General features: G+C 42.0%; 1 protein-coding gene across 3 annotated transcripts in view; it reads left to right on the top strand.

Moving 5' to 3' along the window:
* Positions 1-12,976, top strand: part of CCDC18 (coiled-coil domain containing 18) — a 110,103-nt gene extending 97,127 nt beyond the window's left edge. For all 3 annotated transcript variants that reach the window (XM_077452901.1, XM_077452899.1, XM_077452900.1), the window contains 5 exons: positions 390-533; positions 4,198-4,401; positions 7,320-7,436; positions 10,503-11,000; positions 12,771-12,976. In XM_077452901.1, coding sequence (XP_077309027.1) covers positions 390-533; positions 4,198-4,401; positions 7,320-7,436; positions 10,503-11,000; positions 12,771-12,800 — 993 coding nt within the window. In that variant the 3' untranslated portion in view covers positions 12,801-12,976. The remainder of the gene's footprint in view (positions 1-389; positions 534-4,197; positions 4,402-7,319; positions 7,437-10,502; positions 11,001-12,770) is intronic.
* Positions 12,977-16,866: the final 3,890 nt, after the last annotated feature.

The raw sequence follows: 16,866 nt of genomic DNA, 5'->3' as shown, positions 1-16,866 counted from the left end.
AAAATGAACTACCTACCTGTCCACCCCTGTACAGTGAGCTGCACACACGCTGCTCAGTGAGGAAATACAGGAATGTCAAAGCCAACAAAGACTCTTGCGGATACGCAGGGTTGACATCATTCTCACCCAGCCAGTGAAAGCGGCCAGCGTTCGATGCCTATAAGCCAGCCGCACAAAGATGTGAGTGGCCATCAGGAATCTCCAGGACATCGCATCGCTGGAGTCAAGGTGAGTATAGTTACGCTTTAAAAAAAAAGATGAGTGTCCCTTGTGGGATCACTTTATCCTGAACGCATGCACAAATGCATACATAGACGCAAAGTCAGCCATTTAGATATGATTCTTAGTATTCATAGAATTGTTAAAGTTTGTTCCTTGATCTTTCCCAGATTTCATCCCTGCAAGAAAAACTACAAGAAATGGGGGATCGGCTCCAAGAAAAAGACTTTGACCTGCTTCAGAAAGATCAATTTTTGAATCACCTACATAAAGAACTTGAGGAAAAGGAAGCAACTATAACTGAAATGGAACAGGTATGTGGCCTTTTATTAGATTCACACCTCAATCATTTTATTTTAGTATAAAGGCTAATACTGCCTGCACACTACTGACATTTCATTAGCAATGCCATCACTGAGCGTTGCAAGCAAAAGTCAGGTAATGGTTAAAGGTGGATTGTAGGGAGACGCAAATGAAAAAAGCTCTGTAATCCGTCATATTACATGAAATGTATATTTTAGTTGCAAGCAGTGTAATTAACTGGTATCCACCTCTTGCTGTCCCTGTATAGCAAAGTGTGATAGGAAACAATATTCAGAGCCAGTCAGTTCATGGGCAAAAAATATGCTGATAAGAAGAGAAAGTAAAGAAACAGAGAAATTAGCTAATCATTTGTACTGCTATTCCTTTCGCTGTGCAGTAACAGACTGGGATGGGTCCAGATGGACTCAGAGTAAGTGGTTTGATCATGTTTATCATGTTACACATACATTGTTTGTGTCCTTTCCTCCCTCCATAGCTAGGCAATGCTCTGTAGCATTAGTCCCACCCTCGCTTTAGTAAATCCTTTGTTTCTGTTCTGAGCACATGTTATTACTGCAGCTGCACATACTATGTTTTATGATCTATCTGATGTGTATCTGTGAAGATCTGCACAAGTTTTAGATCAAAGCTTTCTATGATCTGCAAGATGTCATGTGGATCGAGTCACTGTTTGCTAATTCTACTGAGACTGTAAGTTACAGCTATTTTGCCTCAACTGGATCAGTTATAGAAATCACGCTTCAGTGATTTGGTTGGGGATGCAGAGCAGTAAAAAAATAATAATTTAGCTCCACTCAATAAAAATAAATCCTCTACAGCTCTAGAAAATACTGTGAGATATGATCTGGACAGGGGATATACAACAGATTAGAACAGTGCAGCCATTGTTATTCAAGCCTGTACATGCCTGCACACTAATCTCAGCACAACATCTTACCGTCTACAATACCAATAATACATGCCTAATGGGACTGTTATAAAATCAGTTGTGCATTATACATGTATACAGTTGAAACTGCCTGCATTACTACATGTTATTCTGATTTCTGATTGTATTATAATCTCATACAAGTGAGACAGAAACCAGTATGCTACAAGTACACTGCTCCACAGCAGCAATCCATTTGCACCACCATAGCTCCCAAAGTCACTGAAACTCGGCACACCAGTCAATGTAACTGACTTTGTTCCGAATGCGTAAACTTTGTTTCTCTGAAGAGGCAGAAGAGGTTTGAATGATGCTAGCCATCAGTACTGTGGGAAAAATCTCTTTATTTGAACTTGTGATTATAGTATCAAAAGCTTGGTTTGCATCGAAATCTTGTTTTTATGTTCTCATTTAATGTGTAATTCATGTTTGTGTTTTTGGCTGGAGTTCCACTTTATGAGGAAAAAAATAGACCAATGGGAAAGAGTGTACAGAGATTACATAGAATCAGCTGTAAATATTTTTCAGCATGCTAGCTAATGCATTGCTGAATAAGGTACTTCTTCCCTAACAATCATTTTACGAAATTATATTCTATGAATAATTTCTTGCGTGAAACACATCAGAGGTGGAGCTTTAGGTAGACTGCCTGTGTCAGATGTAAATTTAAAACCTTACAGCAGCTTTTTCCTTTATTTTCCATGTATGGGATGTACTTTTTCACACAACTAGAAGTATTAAGCATATCATCAAAACCAAACTAAAGTACATCCCATAGAAATTGTCAACTTTTACTTTCATCTAGTGGCCAAAATGTGGTATTGAATGAGAAAAATGTTTTGCTTTTTGGCCGATAGATGTAGCGGATATTTTAGAAATTAATCTCTTAGAAAACCACCAGAAGAAGACGTGATTATTGCTAGCAGCTATAGCAGCCGTTAGCGATAATAATAAGAGAATCTGGCAGGCTGGTTGTACCCAAATAGATCGGTCAACTTGCTACATTCTACCTGCTCATTAATGGTTCAAACCTTGGCTGGTGTATGGCCGGCCTTAGACTCTTTTATCCTGATAGAACAAGTCATCTTGCTCACAACCAGTCCCCCTCATGGTATCTTACTGTTGTACAAAGTGCTCCTAACAGCTGCACATGTATACAAACCAGACTACTTGGTCCACTGGGAGAAGGAACTGTCTCGCTCCCTTTCTGATGAGCACTTATCAAAAATGATTCTTCCAACTCATACCTCTTCTGATAATACTGCTATATCAGAGAGTCATTTTAAACTCCTGGTGCAGTGTTACAGGTGACACATCTGAACTTCCCAGTGGTGTTGGAGATGCAGACTAGCTTCAGGCACGGTTTCCATATTAGGTGTAAAGACTTACCTAAGCTCTACCGCAATAAATAGATAATGGGCTGTGTGTCATTTGCCCTGGCTATGCCGTCCAACATAAATCCATAGTAATCAAAAGCTGACACACGATCGCTCCTTCTTATGAAATTTTATTTTTCACTATAGCAGTAACAACATCTTAAATACTAACGCTTTTCAGCCTAAGCCTTCCTAATCAAGAATCAGGGATCGTGTGCTGGCTTTTGATTACTACTGTTTCCATATTAGTAGACAGTGTTTACTAATCAAACCTAGCTGGAAACAAATTATGGACCCAATAGTGAGAATCACAACTGTGACCCTTCCACAGGACTCCTCCTGGGTCCCCTTATTTTACTACACCCCTTGACCTGCCCCCAAATAGAAAAAAAAAATTTGCTACCCCACTTCTTGAGCAAAGCCGAATCCAAAGCCTGATCCCAAAATATTGTAAAACTCCTGGTTCATCGTCAGTAGCAGAACGGCTACTACTAATGGAAGTTATTAAAATTATCCAAACGGCTGACTATAAAACATATTAGAAAATCTGGGAAAGCTGGTTACACGTCAAAAACACAGGACCCATTAAATCTGGAGACAGTCCAAGACCTCATAATACCGCAGAACATGTTAAATGAACCACTAACAACAATAGATAGCAGTTGAATTCACTAATAGCAAATACTCTCTACACCCTCTTTCATGTTTCTTTGTCATTGTTTCTCTGTGTATAATATTTGTAAGTTTGTTCCTACTTGCTATGGGACATTTATTCTTTGGTTCTTCTACAGTATGCTGCCTTAAAATTTGCAAAAGATCCTGGATTGTTGGAAAATGCATGTCAGATGCATTTTATTGTGATTAGTACTTTCTGTAAGCCCTGGTTCACACTGATGCAATTTCTGATGTGTTCCAGAATGTATGGAATTGCATGACGAATGAAATAAGATGACTCTCTATGGAGGCCATGCACGTACATTCAGGGTCCTCTGTGAATTTAGAGCAGTGTGGTGTGATTTTTACCTCTGTAGACTTGAATGGTAACCACATGCAAAACGCTTATCTCCTTTGAGAGAGAGAGGTCGCAGCTGTATCCAACTCTCATGAAAAACGCATTGGAATTGCCTCTGTACTACATCCGCTCGCACTGATCAAATCGCACTGCAAAACGGATTCACATCAGTGTAAACCTAGCCTAAATGTTTATGTAGCATTTCTAATGTCCGTTTTCGCATTTAAATAGGAACATGTCAATAAATCTTCATTGAGAAAAATATACTACATTCTAGATTAATTTTTCTTCTGTGCAAAATGGAAAAAAATTTTAACTGTTTTGTTTGCTTTTTTTAGACACTGAAGTCGCAGCAGACCCACATATCCGAGCAGCAGAAAGAAGAGACAGAGCTAAACCAGCAAGTACGGCTAGCCCGAGAACGGATGCAATTAACCCATCGGGAACTCATGGAAACCCGACAGCAGCTGGCGGAGGCTAATAAAGAATCAGACCGGCTTACACATAAGCTGGAGGGAATTGATCGTCTTTCCAGAGAAAAGGTAATAGTCTGACCCAGCGACAAGTCTCCGCAGCTACTTTTGACTGTTGCTTTTAGATCAGTGTCATCTGTAACTGTTCCAGTATTGATAGTCAACTGTTGCTGCTATCATTTTTGGATGTACTAGATTTCTTTATTGGCGTAATCCATTATAGTATACAGACGCAACGGTGTTCAGTGTTAACTTACTTGAACAGTTATTTAGCTTTAAGGAAGGTAAATCTGTAAATTTGACCAGTTAAAAACAAAAACAAAAAAAAACTAAATCCTTTAGAAAATATCATTAGCTTAGAAACTTGATTCTATGTATAGCTGTAGCCAAAGGTTTTGAGAATGACACAAATATTAAATGTCACGTAGTCTGCTGCCTCGGTCTTATGATGGCAACTTGCATATACTCCAGAATGTTATGAAGAGTGATTGGATGAATAGCAATTAATTGCAAAGTACCTCTTTACCATGAAAATGAACTTTATACCATAAAAAACCTTTCCACTGCATTTGTGAAGAAGGCTTCAGAGTGCCCAAGAAAGACGCCGAACGTCCATAGGCACCAATTGCTGGACTCAGCCCCACCCCCCGGTGGTTTTGGTTTTGATTGACGGCAGCGGGAGCTAATGGCTGCGCTGCTATCAATCTATCCAATCAACAGCCGAGAACCCCCTAGCAGAAAGATGGTGCATCCCCGTGGGACAAGTTAGAGGGTTTAGGTAAGTAAAACAGGCGGGGGGACGGTCACTGACAGGTGTTTTTTCACCTTAATGCATAGGATACATTAGGGTGAAAAAACACAAACCTTTACAACCCCTTTAAATGCTTGTAATTATACTTCAGTGTAACATCTGCCAAAAAGATCTAAAAACACTGAAGCAGCAGACTTTGTGAAAATTAACATTTGTATCATTCTCAAAACTTTTGGTCACGACTGTATAGTTTATAAGTATATTCATAGAAATAAGAATCTGACAAAAATGTAGCTTTTCCTTGGCTGGAGTTACAGTATTCCTGCTCCAGTCACATATAAAGCTACAAACCTAATTAGAACTTCCCTTTAAGCTGTAAAGTGAGTAAATAAATGCAAGTAACTTATTTTGTTGCCTGCCCTTCTACAGGCCAATCCTGCTGCTGGCACACAAGAGGATTAAGACTTAATTTAGACACACATGTTGCTGGTCTAACTAGATTAGGACTGGTGTCTCAGCTTCTTCAAGATTATCCACAAAAAACAGCCTGAAAGTTAAAGCTGATCTAAAGGATAAAAATTAATGCAGCTCTGTATTTTTTACTACATAATTAAATGTATTTTTTAAGTGCAGTGTAAAAACTTGAATTTGACGGTATCAGCCTTATGCACTGATTGTGCAGTAGAGATAAGACTGGAAGAGAAAGAAGCAACACAAGGAGCCAAACAATTCATGTATGGGCAAGAAGTATGCTATACATAGGTAGGGCCGCATCTACCATGGCCTTCCAGAACTTTTTTTATTTTTTGTGGCACAGAATGCATTTAATTTTTTACATTTTATTATAGTTACACTTTTTTTGCAATTTTTTAATTTATTTTTTTATTTAAAGTGGATGTGAACCTCAGATGTGAAATGTGAATGCAGCATATCCCTCTATAGCAGAGGTCTCAAACTGGCGGCCCTCCAGCTTTTGCCCATGAGGCAATGCAAGGCTGACAGTTACAAGCATGACTCCCACAGGCAGAGGCATGATGAGACTTGTAGTTTTGCAACAGCTGGAGGACCACCAGTTTGAGACCCCTGCTCTATAATGTGTACTGGTCTCTATCCAGGGCACAAAGTGTCATTTCTGTCTGCCGTTTCATTCCTCTGTTATCAGCATGAATCTCTTCTAAGTTTTCCTGACACCAAGATCAAGAGAAAAATTGTAACAGGGTAACAGCCTGTGATTGACAGCCTCAGCTTTGTTGCTATGTGAAGGGAATAGAAGTTGGACTGTGCTACCCCTTTTAAATTAGTGCTCTAAATTTCTGTGTGCAGTAGGTGCCCCGTGCATACACAAATCAATATCATTCATATATAAAACTTACAAAATTCATCATGTGCAAAAGAGAAAAAAAATATTCTAAATCACTGGGCACTCTTAAAAATATCCTATGTAATCTATAAATAGTGAAAATGAATCTGTGCCTCTTTAGATGGTTAACAAATAATTTTTTTTTAAAAGTCCCAAGAATCCACAATAATAGTTCATCCAAAAAAAAATATTATATTATAAAGTCTCAAATGACACCTGCAGTGAGGATCATGTGTTTCAAACCCGTTGCTGGAATCTGAACTTTCAGGTGTATATGCTCCAAGAACACCCTGTGCAATCCACCACCATAAGCACTAGATGGACTCAGCAGAACTTATTGCTGGTAAAGTTATAAACCAGCAACCATACTAGGGTGAAGAGCTCCCAAAATCCTAGCTCCCCCTATGCGTTTCGTCATTCAACGTTGTCTGGGAGCAGAGAAACCGAAGAGTGGTTACAAAGGAGGGAGCTCCAGCAGATTGGCAGCCTCGGATTTGTTCCCGTGTGCTGTGTGAAGGCGTCCCTTCCCTTCAATCAGCTCCCAGAGCTCTCCTCATGAAGTACTGCAGAGTGTAACCTCTGTTCTTTGCTCCCTTTTTTTTTTTTTGTTAGCTCTGACATGTATTATAAATTCTGTACTTTGACAGACAGATATTCTGGCATTGGTATATTACTATACTAGTTTCAGTAGAAATATGAACTAGAACCAACACTTTTTTATTTTTGAATCCCTATTTTGTCACTGGCAATACATATGTAATGCTTAATGACTGAAATGCATAAGGAGAGAACTAGAGGGCGGCATATACCCTAGAGATGAAAGACTGCTTCCTGTATGATAATTCATAGCAATTTTTTTTGGTTTTATATCGCTAGATACAGCAGATGAAACAAGATTTGGAAGAAGCACAAGATACAGTATGCAATTTGAAAACAGAACTTGAAGCCAGGAATGAAGTGATCAAAGCAACTAATGAAGTACTGATCCTGAAAGTAAGCTATGTCTTTTGATAGAGATGCACTCCTATGTATTGGCATGTCACCAGTTTTTCAGTAGATCATTTTTATGGGGTGCTGATAAATCCTTCAAGGGTTATGCTTAAAGCTGAACTTCACTCTCTCTCAATCAACATTGACTATTTTTAACCCTTATGCTGCTAGCATTAGTAAATGGATAGTAAATAATATTTTTTTTTTTCATTTTTATTTTTTACATTTCTTCAGTTATTACCTGGTTTCCATATGTAGGCAAATTAAATACATTGCAGGAGTCTTCAGTAGGGGAGGAGGGGCTTTCTCAGCTAAGCCCAGTCTCTCCTGTTTGCATGTCTGAGCTAAGGGTAGGTGTATTCCAAGAAGTAAATGCTACGTGAATCGTCTGCCCTTACTCTAGATGGCCACGGCCCAAAATGCTAGGGAGTGATTTTCAAAGTGATTTCTCAACAAAATAAATCATGGAGACATAGATGGATGGTGGAGTTTGCTATTAATGTTTAAAAATTAATTAAATAGCATTTTTGGTTTGTGGTGCTCAGATGAAGTGTGTAGACCTGCTTTAACCACTTGCTTACCGGGCACCTAAACCCCCTTCCTGCCCAGGCCAATTTTCAGCTGTCAGCGCTGTCACTCTTTGAATTACAATTGCACAGTCATGCAACACTCTACACAAACAATTTTTTTTCTAAAAAAACAAGACGAGACCGAAAAGTTTGAAAAAACAAAACAGTTTTATAGTTTGCTATAAAACGTTGCAAACAGGTAATTTTTCTCCTTCACTGATGAGGCTGCACTGATGGGCACTGATAAGGCTGCACTGGTGGGCGCTGATGAGGCTGCACTGGTGGGCGCTGATGAGGCTGCACTGGTGGGCGCTGATGAGGCTGCACTGGTGGGCGCTGAAGAGGCTGCACTGGTGGGCGCTGATGAGGCGGTACTGGTGGACGCCGGTAGGCGGCACTGGTGGGCGCTGATTGGCGCCACTAATGGACATTGATAGGTGGCACTGGTGGGCACTGATTGGCGGCACTGATATGCACTGGCAGGTGGCACTGGTGTGCACTGTTAGGCAGCACAGATGAGGCGTCAGTGGCTCTTCCTGTTCGGGGCCGATGCCCCTTTGACAGAAGCTGTTGATCGACTTAGTCTTTCTTGCCACTGCTAGTACTTGATGGTGCTCAGTCACTGACCAGGAACAAGCATGTACATATTAGGTAACCTTGTACAAAATAACCCCCCCCCCCCCCCCCGCAACCCTAACCCTCACACTAAAGCCTGGTTAATGGAAACCTCTAGTAACAAAATATGTATGCTGATATTACTGAACTTTCCCTTTTAAAAATACTTAAAATGGTAGCTCCCAGCCTGGGATCCCAGTACTGGCAGAAGGACTTTGGCACAAAGAAGCCTAGCCCTGTTGATGGAAGTATGTTTTATTAGGGATGATTAAGCTTCATATACACGGCTTCTATTGGACAAGCATGCTGGAAAACCAGCAGCCGACCAGCTCCTGATCAGCGCTCTCAGCCAGTGGCTGAGAGCGTTGATCGGAGTGTTCTGGCAGGGGGGCCACCCCCCTATCAGAACACAGCAGCTCGGTGGGGGAGATTGCTGTACTAACATTGGATTATTAGTACAGCAGCTACGACCGGAGCTGACAAAAAACTCCTAGTGTGTACTAAGCTTTAGTGTGAGGGTTAGGGTTGCAAGGGGGGTTATTTTGAACAAGGTTACCTAATATGTACATGCTTGTTCCTGGTCAGTGACTGAGCACCATCAAGTACTAGGATTGGCAAGGAAGACTAAAGCCGGGTACACACTAACCATTTTTTTTTCCCAGTCGGAGCTGCTGTACTAACCATGCAAGGTTAGTTCAGCGATCTCCCCCCGCTGAGCTGTTATGTTCCAACAGGGGGACCCCCCCCCCCCCCCCACCACCACCACCAGAATACGCCCATCAGCGCTCTCTGCCATTGGCTGAGAGCGCCGATTGGGAATTGGATGTATGCTGGTTCTCCAGCATGCACGTTTGATAGAAGCTGGCAAGACCGACATGCACACAGGCCGAATGTCTGACTTTTTTTTTTTTTTTTTTTTAATCTCCTGACATTCGCCCCATGTTTACAACAGGGCTTTAGAGGCCAATTTTAAAAAGCAGCCATATGACTGCACCTCACATATTTATAAAGCACAGTGGTAAGATACAGTCACAGCACTCCCTCTGCTGTGATAACCAAAAAACGCTATTCGCTCAACCGGCTACATGCGGCCCATAGTTTTCTGAATGGAATGTAAGGTACTGGCTGCAATAAGCAAAGCAGAGTATAACGTAGAGTGGATAGTGTTATTCACTCTCGCTTATTATTATTCACAATTTATAAAGTGCCAACAGTTTACACAGCGCTTTACAATGTAGAGGGTAGACAGCACAATTACAGTACAGTTCAATACAGAAGCAACGGGAGGGCCCTGCTCGTAGAGCTTACAGTCTAAAAGAGAGGGTCTGGTGGTACAAAAGGTAATAGATGCAGGGAATGATTTTATGGGGTGGTGGCTCAGGGACAGTTGTTAGGTGAGTGTGGAATAGGCTTCCCTGAATACGTGAGTTTTCAGGGATCTCCTAAAGGTGGACAGGTAAGAGGCTGATCGGATATTCCGGGGCAAGGAATTCCAGAGGATGGGAGAGGCTCTGGCGAAGTCCTGAAGGCGAGCATGAGATGAGGTAACAAGGGAGCTAGAGAGCAGGAGGTCCTGGGAGGAGCGGAGGGGAAAATTTGGGTGATATCTGCAGAAATATATTATATAATATTGCAGATTATATTTCAGCATCATGATTTTTTGCTGCCATATCATTGTGGGTGTTTATTACAGTCTGAAGAAAGAAAGTTCACACTTAGAGGCAGCTTCAGAAACGCCAACCGCGATGGATCACTCTTTAGAGTGCGGCTAAGCAGCCACTGCCTGGCATTTAGTAGGCACTCCTGCTCTGACCCTTAAGTGCCTGAGATTTTTTTTGTGTGTGTATAGAGTCCTTGTATTTCAACATTTTCATTCATCCTGTAGGAATCTGAGCTGACCAGACTGAAAACTCGCATGTCAGGATGGGAACGAAAACTTGGCCTTAACCAACAGCTAAACACATCCTCTCTGTCTCCTGATTTGCTTGGTGATTATGAAGGGCTGGAATCCTACAAGTTCCCTGATGCCTCTGACTTAAAAAACTGGAGGATACAGAACTCTATGAGTGATCTAAGCCTTACAGACATCAGCTCACTGGATCTCCCTAAAAACATGATCGATGCCATGAAGGATTCCCCACCAGGAAGGAGAAGTACTGACAGGACTACTCCCGTGCCTTGCGAAACCTTGAGTGACACTTCATTCAATCCTCTTGAGTATGCAGTGGATGATCACTGTGGTAGGATCTCAGATTGCCCTGATCTAGGCACGCTCAGCGGAATGCTAAAATACATTAAACAGGAGATGAAATTATCTGAAGCCTGCCAGGCACACAGCCCAGACAAGAATCTGTGGAGTGAGGAGGGCTGCCAAGAAAAACAGGTTTGTCTTTACTTTGACTTATTTTTCTCTTCTGTACATTACTGAAATTGTTACTGTGTTAATGCAAATGTGTGTATTTTGTATACTTCTGAACCCTGGGTCAAATAGTACGCCCACAAAACTTTCTGTGGGTAGTGTTTTTGCTGTAGAGATTGCATGCACACTCACTAAGACTCCGTTCACACTAGATGCGGCGTGAATTCACAGCCAATTTGCACCACATCTAAATTACAAACCTGTTCATGTACACAGCAAGCTGTTTGCTGTGTTGGCACTTAGCAGGAGGGAGGTGCCAGGAGCGCCAGTGGGGAACCCGAGAAGGAGAATTGGGGCTGCTCTGTGCAAAACCACTGCACAGAGCAGGTAAGTATAACATGTTTGTTTATTTAAAATAAAAAGGATTTGACAATATCACTTTAAACCCTTAATACTGGGTGGTTTCATGTGTTTATGGGGCATTACTAGGCTTTCTATTGAGAAAGCCCAGCATGGCTAACTCGATTTTCGACTGCCTATGTTTTTTGAAACTGTTAAATCTATGGGTTTGCTTCCGCTTTAATATCCCCTGCTTAATTCCAGATTGAGCAGCATGAATAACATTCTGTATTATTTTGTACACCCTTGTGCTGCTGTGCTGGCAAATATGGACAGGCCATCAAATCTTTGGGGACCTGCTGGTCCTTAAAACAATTATCAAAAGGCAGTTCAAGCCATCGCTGTGTGTATGCAGAATGAAGGGATCTTATCTTTATTTTATATGTTGGAAAATGTATTTGTCAGATCCTAAAGTCTGGTTTGATTGCCTCTATGTACAGCACATTTTATGACAGTATTTACCAAATTGACAATGTTTAAAGAGAAGTCCGTGATTTTTTTAGGAATCATACTTACCTAGGTGAGAATGGAGCGATCAAACACAGTCGAGAGCTCCATTATTAGAGAGCTGCTAACTGTCAGTCAAAGCCCTTTGCTTTGCCACACACACACACACACACACACACACACACACACACACACACACACACACTGTCTGGAGCGATGGGCTGTAGAGGGGGGCGTTGGTGGCGGCTGGCTCAGCGTCTCGCGTAAAGGCTGAGCCAGGTGTCGGTCCAGAGATATGGCGGATCCAGACTCCATGGTCGGGATGACATGGAACCTAGACTGACGGCAGTGACGTCAGCGGAGAGCAGACCTCCACCCGCTCTCTGCTGAAAACGGATCACAGGAGTGCCAAACAAACTGCACTTCTGTCATCCATAGTAGAAGTCCAGCCAAACGAGCTTTGGCTGGACTTCTATCAAGGAAAGTGTAAAGGTAGCAATAGAGGGCTTGTTTTTGTTTTTTGCTTTTTTTCGATCTGCTAATAGGCTGAATGAAGAAAAAAAACGGATTCCTCCATCCACACCAGTGAAGTTTGTAGAGGAATCCTCCCTACTGGGGCATTGCATTCTGACAACCTAACACCTCCACTGTCAGAACACATGGATCAGTGACTGCAGCCGCTGATTGACAAACGTGACCAACATTCCTGTTCTAATGATCAACTTCTTATGAACTAGGATTACCATACATGGAATGAAATTCGGCAGATCCCTGCTAAACTGGTCAAATTTGAATCCACCTATGGCCAGGTTTAGTCTACATACCAGTATTATGCTACTACCTCACTGTATTTAGAATGTGCATATTCTGGTTGTTTTGATCATCGGTAATATTTCTTCACCTTTTCTTGTGACCACAACATTAAATAATTCTATTCTCTCTTTCCAGATTTGTATCCCACAAACTACACAAAAATGAACCTTGCAGACGAAGCCTGGCCTGTATATGTCGTATATTTGTACATGTCTTTATTTATTTTGTATATGTAGTTTAAATATTTTTTTTTATTTTTTTTTTTACTTTTCAGTATTTGTATAACTTTTTAAGATAATGAAAATCCTATTCACATGTGAAATAAAAGATTTACAAAAATATGACCGTCTTTTTGTTTGAAAGTTTGTTTTTTGTTTTTTGTTTTTTTATGTAGGTGGCGTTCTCAAGCATGGCATCAAAATAAAATAGAAAGCTCCTGTAATCTCCTTATGTGTCATACAGGGAGCTTAGTTATGAGTCTCAATCTTTGCTGTGAATAATTCTATCCTATTGAGCAGTGTGTTCCCTGGTCACGGGGATCTGTATGGTGTAATGGGTGTGAAATAAAGACTTTGTTATTGCAGGAAAAGATTTTGGGATATAAATGGAGCAGCAAAACTAAGCTTGAATCTTGCTAAAACATTTTGGCATTGTCTGTAGCTGTCTGTCTGCCTGTTGGAAGTGTTTGGAAAAAAATAATGGATTTCTTTATCATACTACACAATGTCTCAGATAACCGTGTTTAATTGACTGATGTCTTTGTTACTCATACACCTGATGTTCTGTTCTAAAAGGTGGCTTCTACAGTGCCTTGCAAAAGTATTCACCTCCTTGGCGTTTTATCTATTTTGTTACATTACAGCCTTCAGTTCAATAAATATATATACATAAAACTATTTTTCAGAAATAAAAAAAACTGATAATTGGCATGTGTATTCACCCCCTGTGTTATGAAGCCCATAAAAAGCCCTGGTGCAACCAGTTACATTCAGAAGTCACATAATTTGTGAAATGATGTCCACCTGTGGGCAATCTAAGTGTCACGTGATCTGTCATTACATATACACACCTTTTTGAAAGGCTCCAGAGGCTGCAACACCTAAGCAAAAGGCACCACTAACCAAACACTGCCATGAAAACCAAGGAACGCTCCAAACAAGTAAGGGACAAGGTTGTTGAGAAGTACGAGTCAGGGTTAGGTTATAACAAAATGTCCAAATCTTTGATGATCCCTAGGAGCACCATGAAATCTATCATAACCAAATGGAAAGAACATGGCACAACAGCAAACCTGCCAAGAGACGGCTGTATTAATATGCCCAAACCATTGTGACTGATATGCTCTGATATGCTTTGATATGCTCTGCTATTTCCGTATACAAGATGGCTTATATTGAATCTATATAATGAAATCTCTTGCTGAGAAATATTTTTCTTTCTGAATGCTTTACTTATGTTTGAGTTAATAAGGAATATTATTTTTAATACCTCCAATGGTTAAGGCCTGAATTGATCAGGTAGATTCTGCGATTATTCATGTTGCATGAGAAGTATCCATCCCAGCCAGCCAGCATTCACCCCTAGCCCTATGCACATGAAGAAATGCCCACCCCATTCATACCCTATAACCCATTCATACCCTACCCTATACCCTATCCGGATAAAGAGATGACTACAGCTTTTACATGGAAATATTAATTGTTCATCTTTGTTGCTCAAATAAAGGAGGTGCTGAAATGAGTAAAGGCAGGCTCCTGCTGGAAAATGTTCCTGGTTATGACACCTTGAGGGTTAGCCAATGACGCACACCCAAGGTCTGCGGAATTCCAGTGAGCATCACAAGGGTGAGCTCCAGATATGCCAGCCCAAAGAGCCAAGTCTAGCCCAATGCATCAGTTCCAGTCTGTCTGTGGATATTGAGTCCTATCCTTACAAAGAGAGGTATGGTTTTTGGGGTGGAAAATCTCTGTAAAATATGGGTGAGCACAGAATTGAACCAAACATTTTGGGAAAAGTTTAGGAGAATGAGAATTATAAGGTGGACTGTAATGCCCCTCCCACTTGCTTTAATGGACTGTCATGCCCTTCCCCTTATGTATTTCATGGACATTTGCTATGCAGCTGAGATTATGTTTTTAGTGTTTTCTATTTTTACATGCTTAGTGTGGTGGTAAATTTGTGGGAAAATAGTCCAGGTGAATTTTGGGGGCATATTGGGTTTGTGTTTGTCACTTTTGTGACAAAAGAGAGGATTGTAGTAATATGCCCAAACCATTGTGGCTGATATGCTTTGATATGCACTGCTTTTTCAGTATACAAGATCAACTATAACAGAATGCTTAGAAAGATGCATGCTCAAGCACTACTCTTTATATACATAATTGTGGGTTGTTAAGCCATGGGACAGGATGTATGACTCCTAACCAGACAGGTATATTGGAGGGTCACTGACTTGTATAACCATATAACTATATGTTTCTATACAAGTACATAATTTACTAACCACTCCCCCCTCCCCTTTCTATTGGTATGTTGAACCAATGTGTACCTCCGGCACATCTGTCCCACCTCTGGTCCCCCTGCTCTTCTGCCCCACCACTGTAACCCCCTGATCATGTGTTCCACCGATGTACCTCCTTTCTCCTCTGCACATCTTCCCCACCTCTTTACCCCCTTGCTCCTCTGCCCCACTGCTGTAAACCCCCTGCTCATCTGTCCCACCAATGTACCTCTTTTCTTCTCTGCCCTGCCACTGTACCCCCCTGTACATCTGCCCCACCTCTGTGCCCCCTGCTCTTCTGCCCAAACACTGAAACCCCCTGCTCACCTTTCTCACCACTGTAACCCCTTTCTCATCTGGCCCATCACTGTATACCCCTGCTTTTCCATCCCACTGATGAACCCCCTTCTCATCCCTCACACCACTGTACCGCCTGCACATCTGCCCCACCACTGTAACCCCCCTGCTCATCTGCACCATCAATGTACCCCTTTTCTCATCTGCCCCACCACTGTACCTCCCTGCACATCTGCTCCACTGCCATATCCCCCCCCCATGCTCTTCTGTTTCACTATTGAATCACATTATCATCTGTCCTAACACGAAACCCATCTACTCATCTGCCCCACCACTGTAACCCGCATTCTCATCTGCCCCACCAATGTGCCTCCAGCACATATCTCACCTCTGTACCCCCCCTGCTCTCCTGCCCCACCACTGTAACCCCCTTCTCATCTGCCCCACCAATACACCTCCTTTCACATCTGTCCCACTGCTCTACCCCCTGCTTTTCTATCCCACCACTGAACCCCCTTTTCATTTGCCTCTACACTGAACCCCCCCTGCTCTTTTGTCCCACTGCTGAACCCCCTTTTAGCTCTTTCACCACTGTACCTTCCTGCACATCTGCCCCACCACTGTACCCTCCTGCTCTTCTATCCCACCTCTGAACCCCTCCTGCTCATTTTCCCCACCGCTGTACGCTCCTCCTCATCTGCTCCACCCCTGTACCCTCTGCGCTGCAGCAAAAATTGGGTGTGATTTTCATTACGCTGAATATTGGCTCTGGCTTAAAGGGACACAGAGTGCAGGGGTAAGTAGTAAGTGACACAAAGGTTCAGGAATAATTTCATCAAAGTTCCCAGAAGCTCAACAGTAATTCCACAAACTGTCACCTTACGGGGTTTTCTCAATCATAGTGAAATCCATTCTCTCTGAGATTGGTAGTCACAACCAAGCAAGTAATCTTCCTTCAGATGGTAGACAGGGCTAGCAGGACTGTGATTGGCTTTAGTAATGGCCAACTACATTACTCCTCCTTCTGGAAACAGGGACCACCCCCCACTAGAACAACTGCATCCAATCTCTTCCCCCATCACAAAAGCTGACGATCACTGCTAAAGCAAAGTTAGAGAACCAAACAATGTTTCTCATCTTTTACAATGTGTCGGGGTGCAGTGCCTCCCCTCAATGCAGGTGTGGTGTGTAGAATTCTGCAATTGGAATGCATTAATGTCTCACTGCCACTTGCCTGAGCTGCTCTGCTGATGGGGAGGGAGTCGAGTGCCGGCAAAAGAGGCTTTGCATGCCAGGGTTGTCTACCCCTGCATAAGAGAGACCTAAGGTAAGAGATACTATCAAAGGACAATAACAGATAACTGTAACAAAACATAGCCACAGATGCCTCAGCTGGTATGTGGCTGGATGCAGTTTGGCCAAAAGGATACAAAT

The sequence above is a fragment of the Lithobates pipiens genome, unplaced genomic scaffold (assembly GCF_037356315.1).
Source record: "Lithobates pipiens isolate NorthernLeopardFrog02 unplaced genomic scaffold, aLitPip1_a1.2 Scaffold_23, whole genome shotgun sequence".
NCBI lineage: Eukaryota > Metazoa > Chordata > Amphibia > Anura > Ranidae > Lithobates > Lithobates pipiens.
Note: the sequence above shows the minus strand (reverse complement) of the source record. Positions and strands in the feature narration are given on the sequence as shown.